The sequence below is a fragment of the Cucurbita moschata genome, unplaced genomic scaffold (assembly GCF_002738365.1).
Source record: "Cucurbita moschata cultivar Rifu unplaced genomic scaffold, Cmos_1.0 Cmo_Scf00033, whole genome shotgun sequence".
Taxonomy (NCBI): Eukaryota; Viridiplantae; Streptophyta; class Magnoliopsida; order Cucurbitales; family Cucurbitaceae; genus Cucurbita; species Cucurbita moschata.
This window is the reverse complement of record NW_019268549.1, coordinates 328,730-347,406: the sequence shown is the minus strand read 5'-3', so window position 1 is coordinate 347,406 and position 18,677 is coordinate 328,730. Positions and strand designations below refer to the sequence as shown.

General features: G+C 35.5%; 2 protein-coding genes across 2 annotated transcripts; one reads left to right on the top strand and one right to left on the bottom strand.

The window, feature by feature from the left end:
* Positions 1-4,992: 4,992 nt before the first annotated feature.
* On the top strand, positions 4,993-9,727 carry LOC111430260 (monocopper oxidase-like protein SKU5). The gene is made up of 9 exons (XM_023066432.1): positions 4,993-5,380; positions 5,623-5,732; positions 5,849-6,119; positions 6,223-6,361; positions 7,466-7,832; positions 7,914-8,279; positions 8,363-8,441; positions 9,062-9,261; positions 9,353-9,727. Exons 1-9 carry the CDS (start codon positions 5,240-5,242, stop codon positions 9,453-9,455), a joined length of 1,776 nt encoding a protein of 591 aa, XP_022922200.1. The 5' UTR covers positions 4,993-5,239; the 3' UTR covers positions 9,456-9,727.
* A 2,643-nt stretch (positions 9,728-12,370) lies between these two features.
* On the bottom strand, positions 12,371-14,270 carry LOC111430262 (axial regulator YABBY 1-like). Its single transcript, XM_023066435.1, has 7 exons — positions 13,901-14,270; positions 13,519-13,662; positions 13,314-13,434; positions 13,170-13,218; positions 12,985-13,060; positions 12,827-12,901; positions 12,371-12,692 (listed from the first exon to the last, which is right to left on the bottom strand). Exons 1-7 carry the CDS (start codon positions 14,267-14,269, stop codon positions 12,609-12,611), a joined length of 918 nt encoding a protein of 305 aa, XP_022922203.1. The 5' UTR covers position 14,270; the 3' UTR covers positions 12,371-12,608.
* Positions 14,271-18,677: the final 4,407 nt, after the last annotated feature.

The following is an 18,677-nucleotide window of genomic DNA, read 5'->3' as shown; positions in this document are numbered from 1 at the left end:
TTTTTTTTTTTTTTTTTTTTTTTTAAATGTTAAATCTGTAATTTTCTTTGATACATTGAGGCATGAATGTTGTGGGAATAAAATAAATATTCATTTGCCATTTTCCTTCTCTTTTTTTAATTATTTAAAAAATAAGATATATATATATATATATATATTGCCGAATTTAAAAATTTTAAGTAACACTCTTAAATTTAAAACATAAATAAATAAAATAAAAATTCAAAACAAACACTTTTAAATTTTCAAAAGTCTTCAGTTTTCGAAAATATTATTAATACTCTTTAAATTTGTTTTAAAAGCTTACGAAAATATTATTAATACTCTTTAAATTTGTTTTAAAAGCTTAAAAAATATTCTTACCATTAATACTACAATTCAAAAATATTCGTGAACCTTTCAAAAGTAATGTCTATATTATTGGCAGTAAACAAAATTGAACTCTTTTTTTAGTAAAGATAATTATTAATATTTTGAAAATTTTATAGGTATTTTTTAAATATATGACCACTAATAAGAGTATTTTTTAAAAAAAAAAAATTAAAATTTTAAAGGGTATTAAAAGAAATTTAAGTTAGAATACTTTTTAGATTTTTTTTTTTTTTTTTTTTTTTGAAAGTTTGTATTTTTTTAGATAAAGTATAAAGTTTAATAATATTTTTATTAATTTAATTTTTTTTTAATTCGTTTCGATAGTTTGAGAATGGGCTTCCGTTGGTGATCCAACTCCAGAACTTAAGGCCCATTATTATTGGGCTGTGTTAAATTCGCGGGATAATTAAAAAAACCTTTTTTACTTTTAATTTACACAAATTTCTGCTACTCAGACTTTCTATTAAAAAATGTCATATCTTAATTACATTAATCCCTCACATCAATATCTAATTTGACATATATATATATATATATATATATATTGAAAGAATAAGACAAAAATATCATACCATGACACATACCATCATGACATATTGCAACTAAATTTTAATCGAGATATTCCTCTTATTCAAGAAAAATTATTGTACTTATTTACGTTGAAGCGTTATTATTCCATAAAAAAAATGGAAAATAAATAATTTGAGGTAGAGCTTTTAGAATATGGTTTAAAAAGGCATTGAGAACATTAAAGGCAAAAGGTTATAATTATGCTTGCCCATTTTTTTGTGTAAGCATTTCAAAGCATTTTCCGATTTATGTGGTCAAGTTGTTGAAAAAAAAAATGTAATTATTATGTTTTTATAATTATTATTCGATCCCATACTTATTAAGTTTATATTTTAAATTTAATAATATTATTATTTACATTGAGTTTATAAAAAATAATGGATTAAATGGAGGGTTTCAAACAAAATTAGTAAAATCACTCTCAAAGTTCCCACTAAAATAAGTTTTTTTTATTTTTCCGCTACTTTAATGATAAGTTTAGGCAATGGAATTGCTGACCGTAAAGTAGAGAGAAACGAAGTTAGAGATCGAGGGGAAGGAACAAGAACATCTAGAATAAGCATGACACGAGCTCTATCTATGTATGGCTAATTCATTTACTTTTCTTGACTATTCAGTAAGTGGGTTTATTCAATCCATAAATCTAAATAATTAAAAATACGACGCCTATAAAAAAAGATACTTTGAAGGCTTCGGCGAATGAAAGGAAGTTGGCGGAGAAAGCTCGTTTCCAATTTCCCTTTTTTTTTTTTTTTTTTTTTTTTTGGTTCCCAGAAACGTGTCTAATGCATAATTTCCATTTTAGGATAAAATTTGTGAGAACACAAATAGACTGCTAGTCGTCTTCTCAAGGTTTTTAAAACATGTTTGCTAGGGAGAGATTTCCACACCTTTATAAATAATGTTTCGTTCTCCTCCCCAACCGACGTAGAATCTCACAATCTACCCCCTCCCTCCGTTCAGGGTCCATTGTCCTTACTAGCGAGTTCCCCTCTCCAATCGACTTTAAGAGCCCAGGGTCCTCGCCGGCACTTGTTCCTCTCTCCAATCGATGTAGGATCTCACAATCCATCTCTTTTCGGGGCTCAACGTCCTCTCTGGCATACAACTCAGTGTCTGGCTCTAGTACATATCAATTGGGGAGGAGAACAAAGCATTTTTATAAGGGTGTGAAAACTTTTGTCTAGCAAACACGTTTTAAAAACTTTGAGGGAAAGCCCAAAAAAGAAAACCCTACAAAAGACAATGTTTAAAAATGTTTAAAAATGTTTAAAAATGTTCGACACATTATAATGTAAAGTTGGACAAACAAAAATATAATGGTATGCTAACATAGTTTCAAAAATTTAGAATTAAATGGATGATATAAGACATAAAATAGGTATAGGCATGTAATAATAATGTAAAGATTTGGTGGGGTCATGAGGTGGACACAATAATGAGTTGGCATATCAAAACTTTCACGTTTACATGTGAATGGGTGATGAATAATCATACACCAACTACTTTACACCCACCTCCCTTCTTCAATCTATATATTCTTTATGCCAACTCATACTCCTATTATAAAACTTACATTATAATACAAATATAAAATTTCTATTTTAATTTTACAATTTATTTATTTATTTATTTTTAAAAAAAATTCCATTAACACTCTCCAATTTTTTTAAAAAATTAGAAATATATTCCTATGTTTTCCAAACTTTTTAATTTTTTAAAAAATTTAAAGATATTAATGTTGTTTTTAAAAGTTTGAGATGTTTTATTTTTTATCTTGACATATTATTGAAACTTTTAAAAATTTTATTCAATTCTTAAAATAAAAATTGAAAGGTTAGAGATTGTTTTTTTTTTAATTAATTTAACGATGTATTTTTATATCATTTATCTCAAACCCAATAAATGAATGGCACTTTTTACCAAAAAGAAAAAACTAATTATTTCTTTTTATGTATTACTTTTCTTCGGATGCGTCTTTTTTATCTTTTCTCCCTACTTTCGAGCTTCGAATACAATTGGATTGCCCTTTACTACTCCCGAGCCTACATAAATTGAAAGATTCCATCGTCTTCGAATACATTTGTGACACTACTAATTTGTCTTTACACTCTGTGTCGTTCTATACTATCTTTAAAACACTCGTTTTGCAATGTTCGCCTTATGAGACACACATGTATCATAGAGTCTAGTGGTGGTGGAGAGCTAATACCATACCACATCCTATATTGCATTTTGAGGCATTTATAATTATTCTTTATTTTGGCGAGCAATCATATGGCTCTGTGTAACGTTCATCAAGTATTCGATTGACATCAAATTTGGTGAACTTTTATCTTTTATATAGGCTGACTTAACTCTAGAATTGCATGTCGAAACATATAACAAAACTTTGACTTTTCTAAAGTTATAGCTTGTGTCTGATGCTCGTGTCGCATCATTCTCTAGAATCTTGCGTATACTTCAACTTAGCTTGAATGCACACTCTTGATGTGTTGGATGATGCATTGTCTTTTTCAGTCGCATCATGACACTTATCAATCTTGGCACCAACCTACTTTATCTCATGGAGTTGTGTCACAATAAATTTATATACCAAATAAAAAATTCAACAAATATTACAGCGCAGTAAAAAAAAATAAAAAAAGGTAAAAGAGTACCAATTGTGTAAACTGGGCCAATCAAATTTGTACAACAAGATATGGATGCTTCACTCTGAATGACAGCCCGATTACGCTGCCCCCTGCCCGTGCCCTGCCCTAACCGTTTACCCTGTTTCTGCTTAAATATCAATCTCAATAATTTAAACTTTATCCACTAAATTATTTTCCAATTGTTACAAATTTTAATTAATAATTACACCGCCACGTCATAATGCCCTATTACCCCTTCCATTATTTTTCTCTTCCTCTTTTCTTCTTCTTTACGAAAAAAATTTGTGTACTCTCTCTCTTTTAAATTAATTGCACGGCTTCCCTTTCGTACCCCTCAAGTTTTTTTTTTTAATACATTGTCTAATAATTTAACTTCTTTTTTTTATTAACATTAAAAAAATTAAACTAATTCAATTTATTAGTTGCTTAATCTGTTGTCGGGTTATTTAAGTTAAAAAAAATTATAATTCGAATAATTAGATTATGTCTATAAAATGGCTCGATTCGATCTAATTCAACTCAGAAGTGAAATAGTATAAAAAATGAGGTTGGTATGTTAATTTATTGCTGTTACGCAAGATAATATAAAATGAATTAATTTTTTAATGTAGAGTTTTAATAATGATCAAGTTGAGGAAGATAGGGTGACAAAAAAGAAAGACAACATTAAATGGATGAAGTTTTGATTATATTATGTTTTTTTTTTTTAATTATTAAAAAAAGAAAAAAAAAAGAAAAGAAAAAAGCAAATCAGCCAGAAAGTTGAAGAAAGGAGAGGGGTGGCCCACACAACTAACAGCTTAGACATTTATAGTGGGGGCCCACTAAATGCTCAACGGCTGGCAATCACGTGCCGCTCTCAGACGGATTTAAACGTTGTTCCAATTTTATATACGCTGTCCCGTTTCCGCTGTTTCTTTGTTTTGTTTTTTTTATTGTTATTTTCTTTCCCTTTCCATCCATTTAATTAATTGCCCCGACATCCCTCCATTTTGTAATTTATATACATACATTTATAATATTAAATATATAAAATTTTAATTTTATAAATTAAATATATAATTATGCGCATATATGTAAAGATGTTTATATGTAATGAAATTTGAATTTCAATGTATTTCAACTGAATTAAAAAATATTTTTTTTGATTAATACGTGAATTTAAGTCTAATTTAATTAATATATATTTTATTTAAATAAAATAAAAAATGGAATCCCGCGTCTCAATCTCTATGATACCGACTACTGGCGTTTCTCTTTCTTACGCGGTGTGTGTGTGTGTCTTTCTCTCTCCCATGTGTTGGTTTGAACGGGAATTGGGGGGTTTGAGTGGTGACTGGTGACCGACAGAACCAAGGCCCTCTTGCCTACAGACCCCATTAACAAAGCCAATAGCCAACACAATTGCTCTGTCTTTCACGCACTCCTCTTCTTAGCACTGCAAAGCTCTGCATTCTTCCACTATCAAAAGCAGTGAAATATAGCCGTTTTTCATCACTTTCCTCTTCTCCTTCTTTCTCTCTCTCTCTCTCTCTCTCTCTATCCATTTTTCAACGCTCTCTTAGGCCTCTCCCCTGATAATGTAAACACAGTGAAGTCTTTCATCTCTTAATTCGTGTTCTACCCACCCAAGATTCAGTGGAATGGCTCCCATTCGTAACTTATTCATCTTTCTCCTTCCTATTTGCTTGTTTGTAACCCTTTCCTCGGCTGCAGATCCGTTTGCTTTCTTTAATTTTGAAGTCTCCTACATCACTGCTTCTCCTCTGGGTGTTCCTCAACAGGTTTGTTTTCTATGGATCTTGTTTCCCTCTTCCATTTTTTTCCAGTTCTGGGGGTTCTCTTTAGTTTAATGGCAGATGGGTTTGTGTTGGATTTTAAGAATGCTTGGATTTTTAGCTCTAGATCTTCTTCATAAGCTGCTCTGTTTTGGAGAAACAGAGCACATTGTTTGAATTGAGCTGAGAGTAACTGAAGGAAGGCTGTATCTAAGCAATTTTTGTGATTTTTGCTTTGGGTTTTGCAGGTTATTGCTATAAATGGGAAGTTTCCTGGTCCTCCTATCAATGTAACTACGAACAACAATGTAGTTATCAATGTCCGAAACAAGTTGGATGAGAGCCTCCTCATGCATTGGTATTGTTTGATTTAATGTCTAGTTTATTGTCTAGTTTATTCTGTGGCAGTTTATGCTGATTTATGATTGTAGAGCTAGTTTGAGAATGGAAAAATTGATTTGTGGGGTAATATAGGTCTGGAGTTCAACAGCGGAGAAGTTCATGGCAAGATGGTGTTCTTGGAACTAATTGTCCAATTCCTCCCAAGTGGAACTGGACTTACCAGTTTCAAGTTAAGGATCAGATAGGGAGCTTCTTTTACTTTCCATCGCTCCATTTCCAGAGAGCGTCGGGTGGATTCGGTGGTATTATTATTAACAACAGACCTATAATCCCCATTCCTTTTGCTACCCCAGATGGAGACATTGTAATTTTGATTGGTGATTGGTACACCAGGAATCACACGGTTAGTGTTTGCTGAAGGAGCAAAATGCCTGGTCTAGCTAATTGTAGCATTGTAAGTGTATGTAGTGTGCTTGATATTGATACTTTTTTGGATTGGTATGTAGGCTTTGAGAAAAACCCTTGATGATGGGAAGGATCTTGGAATGCCACATGGTGTTCTCATTAATGGCAAAGGCCCTTACAGATATAACGACACGCTAGTCCCTGATGGTATCGAACACGAAACAATTGAAGTTCATCCAGGTAACGCTAATACACCTCAGCATAATTCGTTAAGAGAAAAAGATTGTGTGCTTACTCTGTATTTGGTTCAACTTGCCTTCTCTGATATCATTCACTCACTTGAATTTCCTCAGAAACTCTACCTCTATGTTAGATGCTAGTAGAGAACAAGTGGCTTAATCCTGATTGTGGACACAGCCCAATCTACTACTAACCATCATCTAGGCTCTAGCCTGAGAGGGCAATCCTCTAGCCTATTTTGTTTGGGTCCATCCCTACGGGTGATCAACCTGGTTGGCAAACTCAACCAGCAGGTTTTTGGCTCCTAATGGGGACACCCTCGTGTTCACATATCGTCTTGCATTATTTTTTAGAGATCTCACATTGGTTGGGGAAGAGAACGAAGCATTCTTTATAAGGGTATTGTTAGATCCCACGTCGGTTGGGGACGAGAATGAAGCATTCTTTATAAGGGTGTGGAAACCTTTTCCTAGCGGACGCGTTTTAAAAACCTTGAGGGGAAGTCCGAAAGTGAGAGCCCAAAGAGGACAATATCTGTTAGTGGTGGGCTTGGGCTGTTACAATTTTCCTAGTTTTCTCCTGAGGAACATCCTCCTTGCTTGCATTTAAGGGGCTTTGAACATGAGATTACTAGCTCTAGTTTCAATTAATGTGGACCAGAGAAGCTAACTCTCCCTAAGCTCATAGCATGTAGGCTCCACACATACAAATTCAACTGGGTGCATTGAATATTATGTGGGAAGAAAAATTTCTTTCTGAGAGGCTCACCCCCATGTTTAGTGGAGCTGAATCTCCTATTATCAGACTTTTCAAAATGGTATTATGTCAATTATGTGCATGTCAGCTAACCAATCCTTCCTCATAACTTGTTTATTCGTTTCATCGACTTGATAAGGAGAGTATAAGACTAGTTGTAAGTCATATACATCTTTTTTAGAGTTGGATGCTGTTGATACTGTATGGATGAATGCAATACGATATAGTAGCACATTTAGTTGTCTGTTGTGTTGTCTATGCAGAGTTACTTATACTATTATTGTTAGTAAGTCCTTGGTTATGGTGGAGAAGTGTTAAATTGTTGGGTTTTCTGATGATGCTGAACAGGGAAGACGTACCGAATTCGCGTGCACAATGTTGGAATATCTACTAGTCTGAATTTCAGGATACAAAACCACAATCTTCTTTTAGCAGAAACAGAGGGGTCATATACAGTGCAACAGAATTATACTAGCTTAGATATACATGTAGGACAGTCATATTCATTTTTGGTAACCATGGATCAGAACGCGAGCACTGATTATTACATTGTAGCTAGTGCTCGGTTTGTCAACGAGTCTCTTTGGAAAAGAGTTACAGGTGTTGCTATCTTGCATTACTCTAATTCCAAAGGAAAGGCAGCTGGTCCTCTTCCGGAAGCACCAAATGATGAGTTTGATAAAACTTTCTCAATGAACCAGGCAAGATCAATCAGGTTTGTCCAAAATCATGACTATCAGGTTTGGCATTCTTAGTTTTTTGTGCTTTCTAAGAAGTTGACTAACAATTTGTGCAGATGGAATGTATCCGCAAGTGGTGCTCGTCCCAATCCTCAAGGATCATTCAGATATGGCTCGATTAATGTTACCGATGTTTACGTCTTGCAAAATAAACCTCCCGTGTCAATCAGTGGCAAACAGAGAACAACGCTAAATGGAATCTCGTTTGTTAATCCATCCACACCAATCAGATTGGCTGACCAATTCAAGTTAAAGGGTGTTTATAAGCTCGACTTTCCCACTAGGCCACTTACAGGACCACCAAAGACAGAGACATCAGTGATTAATGGAACCTATAGAGGGTTTATGGAGATTGTACTGCAGAATAACGACACCAAGATGCAGAGCTATCACATGAACGGATACGCCTTCTTTGTCGTGGGGTACGTTTTATCATCTACCTTTGCTAGCACGAGTAATGAGCTATGGTTAGTTTTGTATTCACTCGAAGATTGAATGAATGCAGGATGGACTATGGCGAGTGGACTGAGAATAGCAGGGGTACATACAATAAATGGGATGGAATAGCTCGCTCAACAATTCAGGTACAGTTTGATGGGGGGATTCTGCAGTTTCCATAAACAAACCTCTGTGCGCTGCTCATATATGATTTATACCTTTTCTGTGAGATTCCACATTGGTTGGAAGAGATGGGACGAAGCATTCCTTATAGGGTGTGTTAAAGTCTTCCTAGTAGACGCGTTTTAAAACCGTGAGACTGATGGTGATACGTAGGACAATATCTGCTAGTGGTGGGCTTAGACTCTTACAAATGGTATCAGAGCCAAGCATCGGGCGGTGTGCCAGCGAGGACGCTGGGCCCTGAAGGGGATGGATTGTGAGATCCCACATCGGTTGGAGAAGGGAGCGAAACATTCCTTATAAGGGTGTGGAAACTTCTCCCTAGTATGCGCGTTTTAAAACAGTGAGACTGACGGTAATACGTAATGGGCTAAAGCGGACAATACTTGCTAGCAGTGGGCTTGGGCTTGGGCTGTTACATTTTCTTTTACTAGTACAATTTTCCTACTATATTTTAACTTCATGTCAGCAAGTTGGTTATTATATACACTAAATGTATAGTATGTGTTCCATATTACTATATGTAGTATATTGACATTACCGTATTATGTTATACCCCCGACTTATTCATCTCGTGGTTTAGGTTTATCCGGGAGCATGGACAACCATCTTGATATCTCTCGACAATGTCGGAGTTTGGAACATCAGGACAGAAAATCTCGACTCATGGTATCTTGGGCAAGAGACATACGTTCGGGTTGTCAATCCTGAGGCGACTAACAAAACTGAACTGCCTATGCCAGACAATGCACTGTTTTGTGGTCAGCTTAGTAAATTACAGAAGTATGGAACTATACCCTTTTCAACTATATCTCTCTTGGAAACTGAAACTTTGAATGATTCTGAACAATATTTACATGTTTCTGATATTCAGGCCACAAGATATCTCTTCTGCAACACCAATCATGGGCGGTAAATTGACGATGCTATTCACTCTGCTGACAATCTTCTCCACTGTAATATCGACTTTGCGCTAAGCATCGTTACTCTATGCCTGCTCGTGTTATGTAAGTTGTCGGGCATGTCGGGTTTGTGGTTGAGTGTGTGTGTAGGTCTGTAAGTCTTTGTGGATACCCAATTTTTCATGATTTTTGCATAGCATTTTTTCCAACATGCAAGCTGTAGAAGATGTATCTTTGATTTTCGTTGTCCATTCGATTTGGATTAATCATTCTTTCGATTCTCGAGTCATGATACACGAACTTGTACCTTCAATGATCCATCTATTTTCATTACCACTGCTGTCTCATGTATCCATCATACTTATGCTGTAGTAATTTTCAGTTTTATTTGTTATGCTACATCACTTGACAAAGCTGGTTGCCTTTGCTTAGGAGTAAGATAAGTCTTTATTTGTTGGGTGAATTTTCTCAACAAGTCTGCTCTTGTTGTTCATCTGATGATCGCATACAGATTTGGTTTGAAACCTCAATAGATTCTTCAAGAAAATCAGTAAGGCAAGGGTTCATTCAAGAGATCAACCAGCCAAAAGACCAATCTAAAAAGATCAACAAGGTAAGAATGATATAAAACTCGGGATTGTTGAAGCGCAAGACCTTTAGATCTAAATTATCCAAGAATCCCAAAAACAATAAGGAATCAACCCAAGGAAAAGTTTAGAAACAGATTACCATGATGATCATAATCAAAAGTAAAGTTACTTGAATGACTCTAGCATGCAAATCATTCGTGTATATCTTATCATCTACCATAAAGTCTTTATAGTATGATTGAGACACCTTATTTCGTATCGGGTGTATTGTGTTGAACGAAGGCTTCTCTTTCTTATCTCAAATAATCAAGAGATTCACTTCTTTTGGTATCTTTTTTTGGTGTATTCTCAGCTGTGAGACAGTTCTTTTTCTTTGATTTTTTTTTTTTTTTTTTTTTTTTTTTTTTTTTTTTTTTTTTTTTTTTTTTGAGTCAGAATGCCTGGGTTTGTGCTTCTTTTTTAGTTGGTGGCAATGAACAATCTTTTTACTATGCATTAAGTCGCGGTCTCTTCTTTTGATAAGTAAATGCTTTAACCGAAAGCTGAAATGTGGAACTGGTGGAGCATGCATGCTAGCATGTCGTAGTTGAACTTGAAGATTTCATTTTGTTCCAAGGAAAATGAAACAGACAAAGATACTGATAAATCCAAAGCTGTTTTTAATTTCTTTCAGGAAACTGAATCTATGGAGGGTCAAGCAAGCATCAGAAGTGTTACCTTTTGCATCAGCCAGAGGCGCACACATTGGTGCTGTCTCTCAACCCTTTTGTTCAATAATTGCTTTTGCCTTTTACAACTCACGCCTATCTTCCATAAAAAGAATCATGTCAAGGAGGACCGATGTTGAAGTCTCATGAATGAGTGAGTTAGTTATCTACTGTGAGATCCCATGTCGATTGGAGATGTGAACAAGTGCCTCACTGCTGGACTCCGAAGGGGTGGATTGTAAGATCCCAAGTCGGTTGAAGAGAACAACGAAACATTCTTTATAAGGGCGTGGAAGTCTCTCTCTGGTAGAGACTTGTAGCTCCTTTTTTGTTGTATTTTCCCGTAAAAGATGGCAACTTTCTTGTCTTGGAGAAGGGAAGCATGTTATGTTGGAAGTAGTTTGGGAAATTTTGGTCTGTTGTCTCTCTCTTTCTTCTGGAAATTGAGTGGGTATCAGTGCTTCATAAGATCTCAGATGGCCATTGTAAAAGCTATATATGCCCCATTACTGGAAACCCAAGGGATCTTCAATCTCAGATTGCTATCAAAACTTCCTCAAAAGTCTCCATCTTTTTACATGATTCACAGAAAATGTAGGTTACAGAGCCAAGTGTTTGGTATAACAAACAAAGCAAAGACTAAACTTTAGGTCAATATTTTGGAGTTTCTTATGTCATAACCTTAGCATACCTCTAGTTTCAGATGGGGTTGAATGCATAACACTTTTTGACGCGTGGTTTACGCACATGCACACGAACACGAACGCACTAGAGAATTTTATTAACCTAGCTCTAGAAAGATAAGATAATGGCTTATATGTATATGTATATGTATATGTATATATGGTTGAATAGCGGTAGGAAACTATTATGTCAGCACTGATGAATCAAAAAAGTGAGAACTCCTCATCGTTATATGTACCATACCACGTCATTCTCATCTAAATTCTTATCCTAGTTTACCAAAAAAAAAAAGAAAAAAAAATTCAATTTTGGTTTAGGGTTCCAAATTACGAACTTAATTTTGTAACTTTTGGTCATAAATTATAAAAATTAGGTTAGTAACCTTAGAACGAAGAAATATAAAAGGTTCGATGTCAATACCACTCGTTCTTAAACTTGAAATATAATAAATGTTAAATTATAAAAAAAGGAGTACACCTGTCCCATCTATACTATGACGGTCCAAGTCCGTCGCTAATAGATTTTTAAAGCGCGTTTGCTAGGGAGAGGTTTCCACATCCTTACAAAGAATGTTTCATTCTCCTCCCCAACGATGTGGGATTTCATAATGCACTCTCCTTTAGGGTCTAGCGTCCTCGCTAGCACTCGTTCCCTTCTACAACCGATGTGGGACACCCCAATCCACCTCCTTTCAGGATCCAGCATCCTTGTTGGCACACTGCCTCGTGACCACTCCCCTTTGGGACTTAGCTTTCTTGCTGACATATCACCTAGTATCTAGCTCTGATACCATTGGTAATGACTCAAGCCCATCACTAGCTGATTGGCTGGAATAGCTCAGTTGGTTAGAGCGTGTCAAGGTTGGAGGTTCAAACCCTCCTTCTAGTGATAGGAATAAAACTCTTCTCAACTAAGTAGAAAATAACTGTGACACCCGATTAAAAGAAAGAAAGTGACACCAACAATTAATTTGAACTAGAATTGAAGGTTTGAAAGAAGCAAATTCTTCACAAAAGATAGTGAGTAATAGATTAGATATATAATATGAAGTCAGCACTACACCAACAACAAGATGCATTAAGTAGTAGTAGTAGTGAGCCAAATTATAGTCATAATGTGATCATCATAACATCAAAATGCAAATTACATATCAAACCCATGAAGATAAGAACTTGAGTAATAGTAGTAGTAGCAGCTGCAAAGATGAGGGCGAATTTTGAAACAAAAACAACATATCCATGGGAGCGCTAGAAATGGGAGACACCAACGTTGGCTGCTGCTGAGGTATAGAATCCTCCATTGTCTTTCATTAGAACACTCTGCTCTGCTTCCTGCAACACGTTATGATGTGTTTCCATTCACTTCCACTATTAAAAACAATAACAATGCGCACAACAAAATATCTCCAAAACGCAAGGAGGAGAATCAGAATTCACTGATACAAAAATATGCGTTCTTTTTTTACCTGCTGGCGGATGTTTGTCTTCTTCACTGTCTGGTCGGGCATGAGACCAAAGTGAATGTGTGGAAAGTGGGCCCACTGCCAACACACACAAAAAAAAGACAAACATTAATAAAGATAAGATTTTTATTTTGTTCTGTTTTGTGGGTTTTGGTTTTTACATTCTTAGCAGCGGCGCTGAAGGCTTCTCTATGGGATATATCGGGATTCACTGACTTGATGCGTTGGATCTCGTCCCTGCATCCAATTTTTTTTCATTCACTAAGAAACAGAGATAGAAATCAATAGGGTTTGTTTGTTTGTTGTTTGTTTGTTTGTTTGTTTGTTTGTTTGAATCATTACTCACTTGATGAAGCGATTGTATGCAGATGGCACTCTCTGTCGCTTCTCTGGAGCTGAAAAAATAAAACAGAGCTTAAATTAATGATCTTTTTCTATGTTGTTCTTAATTTGTTTGAAACTTTGAAAAAAACAAGCTACAAAATCTCACGTCTGTTGATGACAGGGGGCCTGGGGAGCTCATCAATGACTCCACGAGATGGCGTTACAAAATTGTTGGTGGCTGCAAACTGGTTGATCAGATAATTGGGGTTTGGAGTGGGGATGTTTTCCTAAGAACACAATCAAACGTGAGATGAAATTGAAAGTAAGAGTTAGCTAAGAATAGGAAATATAGGGTTTTTTTTTTTTAAAACCAGAATGTTATGGGAGTGGCCAAGGTGATGAAATTGATTAGGTGAAGGGAGGAGCAGGCCACGCATGTTGACAGGCAGGAGATTAGTGCAGTGTCCACATCGCACTGTCACAGTTTTGAACAAGCTAGAACAAGGAACACTGACCTGAAATCAACGAATTAAGAGAAACCCATCAAAGAAAATTGAGAAAAAAAGGGGAAAATGAAACATGGGTCAGCTCAAAATTGACCAAAAACCAAAACCCAGATGAAAGAATCACAAAAAGATTAGAACTTTACACAAAACGGGCAAAAAAAACATGAAAGGAAGAAGCTTTATATGGAAACAGAGAAAACGAATAGTGAAAAAGAGAGAGAAAAGATGATGATGATGATAATGATACCGCAAGGACAGTGTCACAAATGTTGCAATGGACATAACAGAGCTGCTCAGCTGCGGCGGGAAGGTGGTGGTCCAGCAGCTGCTGCTGAGACAAGGTAGTGGTAGTGGTAGTGGTAGCAGTAGCAGTAGAAGTAGGAGAAGAAGAAGAGGAAGAGGATGACATATCAAGATTATTGTATTTTCGCCTTTGCTTTTTATAAAATCTTGATTGATGATTGATGATTGGTCGTGTTTGGTTGACTGATTGATGGGATTGACAGATTAACCACCTCCTTGGATCTGCCTTCCCTTTTTTTTTTTTTTTTTTTTTTTTTTTTTGCGCTTTGATAATGAGTTTTGAAACAAAGTTGAGAGAATAGAGAGTAGGCATCAATGTTCCTGGCGTTGGTTTATAGCCTCATCATGTATGTATGCATGCATGCATGCATGGATGTATGGATGTATGGTTGGAAAGAGCGGGAGATGTGGGCGGAGGGAGGCAGAAAGGGACGTGTGCATGGGAGTGAGATAGCTTTCACACACTCACCTGTTGTTTTCATAAGTTAAAGAGGGTGTTGTGTTGTGGTTTTGTGTGGTCTCAATTGGACCATTTCTTTAAAGGTTTCCTCAGTTTCCGAACCCCCAAAACAAAGATTAAATAATACAAATTTCTTGGTGTTGTTGTTGTTGTTTGTTCCTGTTGGACAATTAGGTCGCCCTCTCTTTGGCTCTTTGCTCATCTCTTGCCCTTCCTTAGGGCTCTTCTCTCTTCACTTCCCTCCATCATAGCTCAATTATAGCGCCATCATGAGATTTTGTGTGATGTTTTTCCTCCCATCTTCTATTTTTATCTCTTCTCTCTCCTCATATCCTTTTTCTTGGACCACATTTATGGATATCATGTCATACAAATTTATCATTTTTAAGTTGATTAAGACCCGTCAATTACCATGCTCTTAAATTGAAGAAGTTATTGAGTTTCACTCTAAGCTATTTAATGGTTATTATGATAGTGCATTTTCTTTCTAACGGTTATGTTTAAGAAACTCTATCTAAATTGAATGGAATGGAACCAAACCGAACCGTATGTGTATATCTCTCTCTCTCGAATAAAACCCTAGCCTCTACTAATGTTTGCAACCATCTATTTCTCTTTTCCAAACCCTCTTGAGTTCTCTCACCCACTTTGTTCATGATTGTAACCTAACAACGCGAGTTTATGAAATCCACCACCACTTGTCAATCCGTTGAGTTTGGAAACTCCTTACCCTTTAGCCCTCTCTCCCTCTATCGAGATGTTTCTTCTTCCCTCTCTTGGAGTCATTGACTAATTAAGGAAAAGAACTTGGGTATACAATTAAGGGACGTCATTTACATTGGTACGAGTCTTTTTGGAAAATCCAAAAGAGAACTTGTGAGCGATCCCACAATAGTTGGAGAGGGAAACAAAATATTTCTTATGAGCGCGTGGAAACCTCTCCGTAGTAAACACGTTTTACAAACGTGAAGCTGAAATGTGATACATAACAGAACAAAACAAACAAGCTTATGCTCAAAAGGAATACTATCTTACTAACCAAGCCTAATTTGATAGTCTTTCTAGAAATTTAATTTGGAGGGAGGTTTTATTAATAATTTCTTCAACCTTGAAACCTTATAGATTTGCTATAGGACTCCATATGTTGCATTGTACCGACACAAATTCCATGGAATTGGTCCATTTTCTAAATCTAGAAGTTGGTTTTTACTTACAAAAAAAAAAAAAAAAAAAAAAAGAAAGGATTTTTTTTTCTTACAACAAAACAGGTAGAAAAGACAGTGCAGACATGACACGACATAACACAACCATGATAAGATTTTAAAAAAACAAATGATTCATTTATGGCATCATGGTGATGAACAATAAAACAATAAAATATAGAATAATATTATGAAAGTTGAAGCGAAGGGTTAGGTTTGATTAACATTTAATATTAGGGTTCTTGTTTTTTTTTGGGGTGATTTGACCATTCATTCTCTCCCTTCTTACACAGACAGATGTGTATTTAAGTCAGTAAAAACCATATCAGAACGCAGAGATGCCCTTTATGCCACCTTTGTCTTTTCCTCTATACCCATTTCCCTTGCGTTTATCTTAACTAATTTGGTTACACTCCCCTCCACTCTTTCCCTCTTCAAATTCCCACTTCTTTCTTAACCTCCAACTCCGTAATGGTATGATATCAACTTTCGATTATGCTTATCACGTCTTATAGTAAGCTTGTTTAACTATATAGGTCGTTCTTTCGGTTAGAAATCACGACTCGACTCTCTATAATAGTATAATACTATCCACTTTGAGCATAATCTCTCGTGACTTTACAAAGTTTCCTCAAAAACTCTCGTACCAATAGAGATAGTATTATTTATTTGAAACCCATAATCAACCCTTTAATTAGTACGTGCATGCGTGTTCACTTGCTTGCAACTCTAGCTAACTTGCCACTATTCTAGGTCAAGTCATTTAGTTCGACCTTATCTCTACACTAAATCAAGATATGGTCAATAGAGATCTATACCAAGGATCTTTATTATGAACTATACCTTCAAAGCTTTGTTCTATTGAGGATTATTGAAAGTGAGTCGTGCGTTAGTTAATTTAGTGAAAGATCATGGATTTATAAGTAGGGAATACTTTCTCCATTAGTACGAGGTCTTTTGGGAAACCCAAAACAAAATCATGAGAGCCTACACTCAAAGTGGACAATGTCATACCATTATGGAGAGTTGTGATTCTTAACATGCTCGACACTAAAAGATTGTATCAACATGAGTCTTGTATTGTATTAGAGTTAGGTATGATATTTGATATTTGTTATGCAATTTGTTTGGGGTTGTTTTGGGGGAACTCAGAAACCATGACCATGGACAGTGGGTAAAGTGTTTGGGGGATGTGGTTGTGGCCTGTGGAGGTTAGCAGCAGAGGCATAGCAGAGAGAGCCCTTTTCCCTAGAAAAACAAAAAAAGAAGCAAACCCTATTTTTTCTCTTTTTCTCTATCTGCAAACCCATAGGCGTGAAGAGAGGGAGAGTCCTTTGCCTGCTGCTATGCTTTCCTTTGCTTTCCTTTGCTTTGCTTTGTTTTGTTTGTGGACACTTCTTCAATGGGTTTTTTTTTTAAAGCAAATTGCTTGCCTTTTTGCAGACCATTGATTACCCAATTCAAATTTTGAACTACAAAATAGAAACAAAACAAACCCATTTCAAGAAAACATTAAAAACAACGTTCTAAATTTTAAAGTTTTGATTTTTTTTTTTTTTTTTTCTTGCATTACAAGTCAAGATTCAAAGAGGGGATGGAGAAAAAGGGTTATTAATTTGACAGCCGCAATCACATTTGATTTAATGAACAAAGCCAAAAGGGAAATAAAGGAATTTAATAAAATATTGATGATCAAGTATGTAGAATTTATTTGTTTATTTATTTATTTATTTATTGGTCCTTGTACCTTATTTTTTTGAACTTTTTCTCCCCTCGTTTTGCTCTCTTTTTGTTTTTCTACCCCTTGTTGCTTTTCTAGTTTAACGTCTAGAGAATTGTGCATCCAATCTAACATGGAGGGTTTTTAGTAAATAGAAAATTCTTTATTGCTATTTTTATTTTCACTAATTTCCAAACTTTTTTAAGTTCACATAAATTAACTTCATATTTGAAAAAAAAAAAAAAAAAATTTAAGCTCAATTTCTGTTTAACCGAGGAATGTGAGAGAGAATGGCGAGAGGTTTCTCCTCGTTAGCTAAATAGGGTCGAGAATGAGAATATATTCCTCTAAATTCCTATAAAAATAAATGGAGAATTTTGCTAGGATGAGAATTGAAATATGAGGCAAAGATAGGGGAAGACTTATCTATCTCACCGTGCCCCGTGTACATCTCTATTTATAAATTGTGAATTTATACAAGGTCTCTCTAACTTCAATATAAAAGTTATAGTTTTAAATCCGTCACCAAAGCCCTAAAAAATAAAGTGAAAATACGTTCGTATAAACTCGAAATCAGTGCAAATCTATTGATTTACACAACTCAATTTCATATTACACAAGCTTAAGTTCAATTATATAAACCCAAATGTAAGAGTGAAAAGAACAATATTTTGGTTAGAAAGAAAGAGTAAAAAAGGGTTGTGGGTTAGGTGAGATTAGGGCAGACAAAGGAATCTGAACCAAAGTCCTTCCTTCTGCTCCCCATTGCCGCTCTCCCTGCAAACAGCACAACCCTCGAGCTCTCAGTACCCTACTTACAAACAAAAGTTTAAACCCCATACACGTACCTACACTAACCGATACGATATTGTCCACTTTGGTTGGTTGCATTTTGAACGGAACTGTAGATTGAAAAATATAAATGCATGGATGTATGGATTATGATATGGATGGTACGTAGGGGGAAAAGGTGTTGACCGAGAGACAAAAGAAAAGGCTGTGGAAGTGAGCTATTTGGATGCTGTAGGCTCTGTGGATGTGAGGATCTTTCAGCTTCCTATCAATCTCTCTGTGTTTGTCTCTCATAGGGTGTCATTCCATGTTTTTGTTGCTACAAATCATTTTTCAAATCAAATGCTTTTTTCTTAGCTCTACCTTGTCTCTCTTAAACGGGCGGAGTTTTGAAGCGAGCTATTAATTGTTGGCGGAGTCTTGAAGCGAGCTATTAATTGTTGTGTTTCTACAATCGAAGGAATGACTTGAGGGAGAGAAAGTACACTCATAATGACCCGAGCAAGCCAAAATCTACCTTATTGTTTCTACGTAAAGATTTATAGTA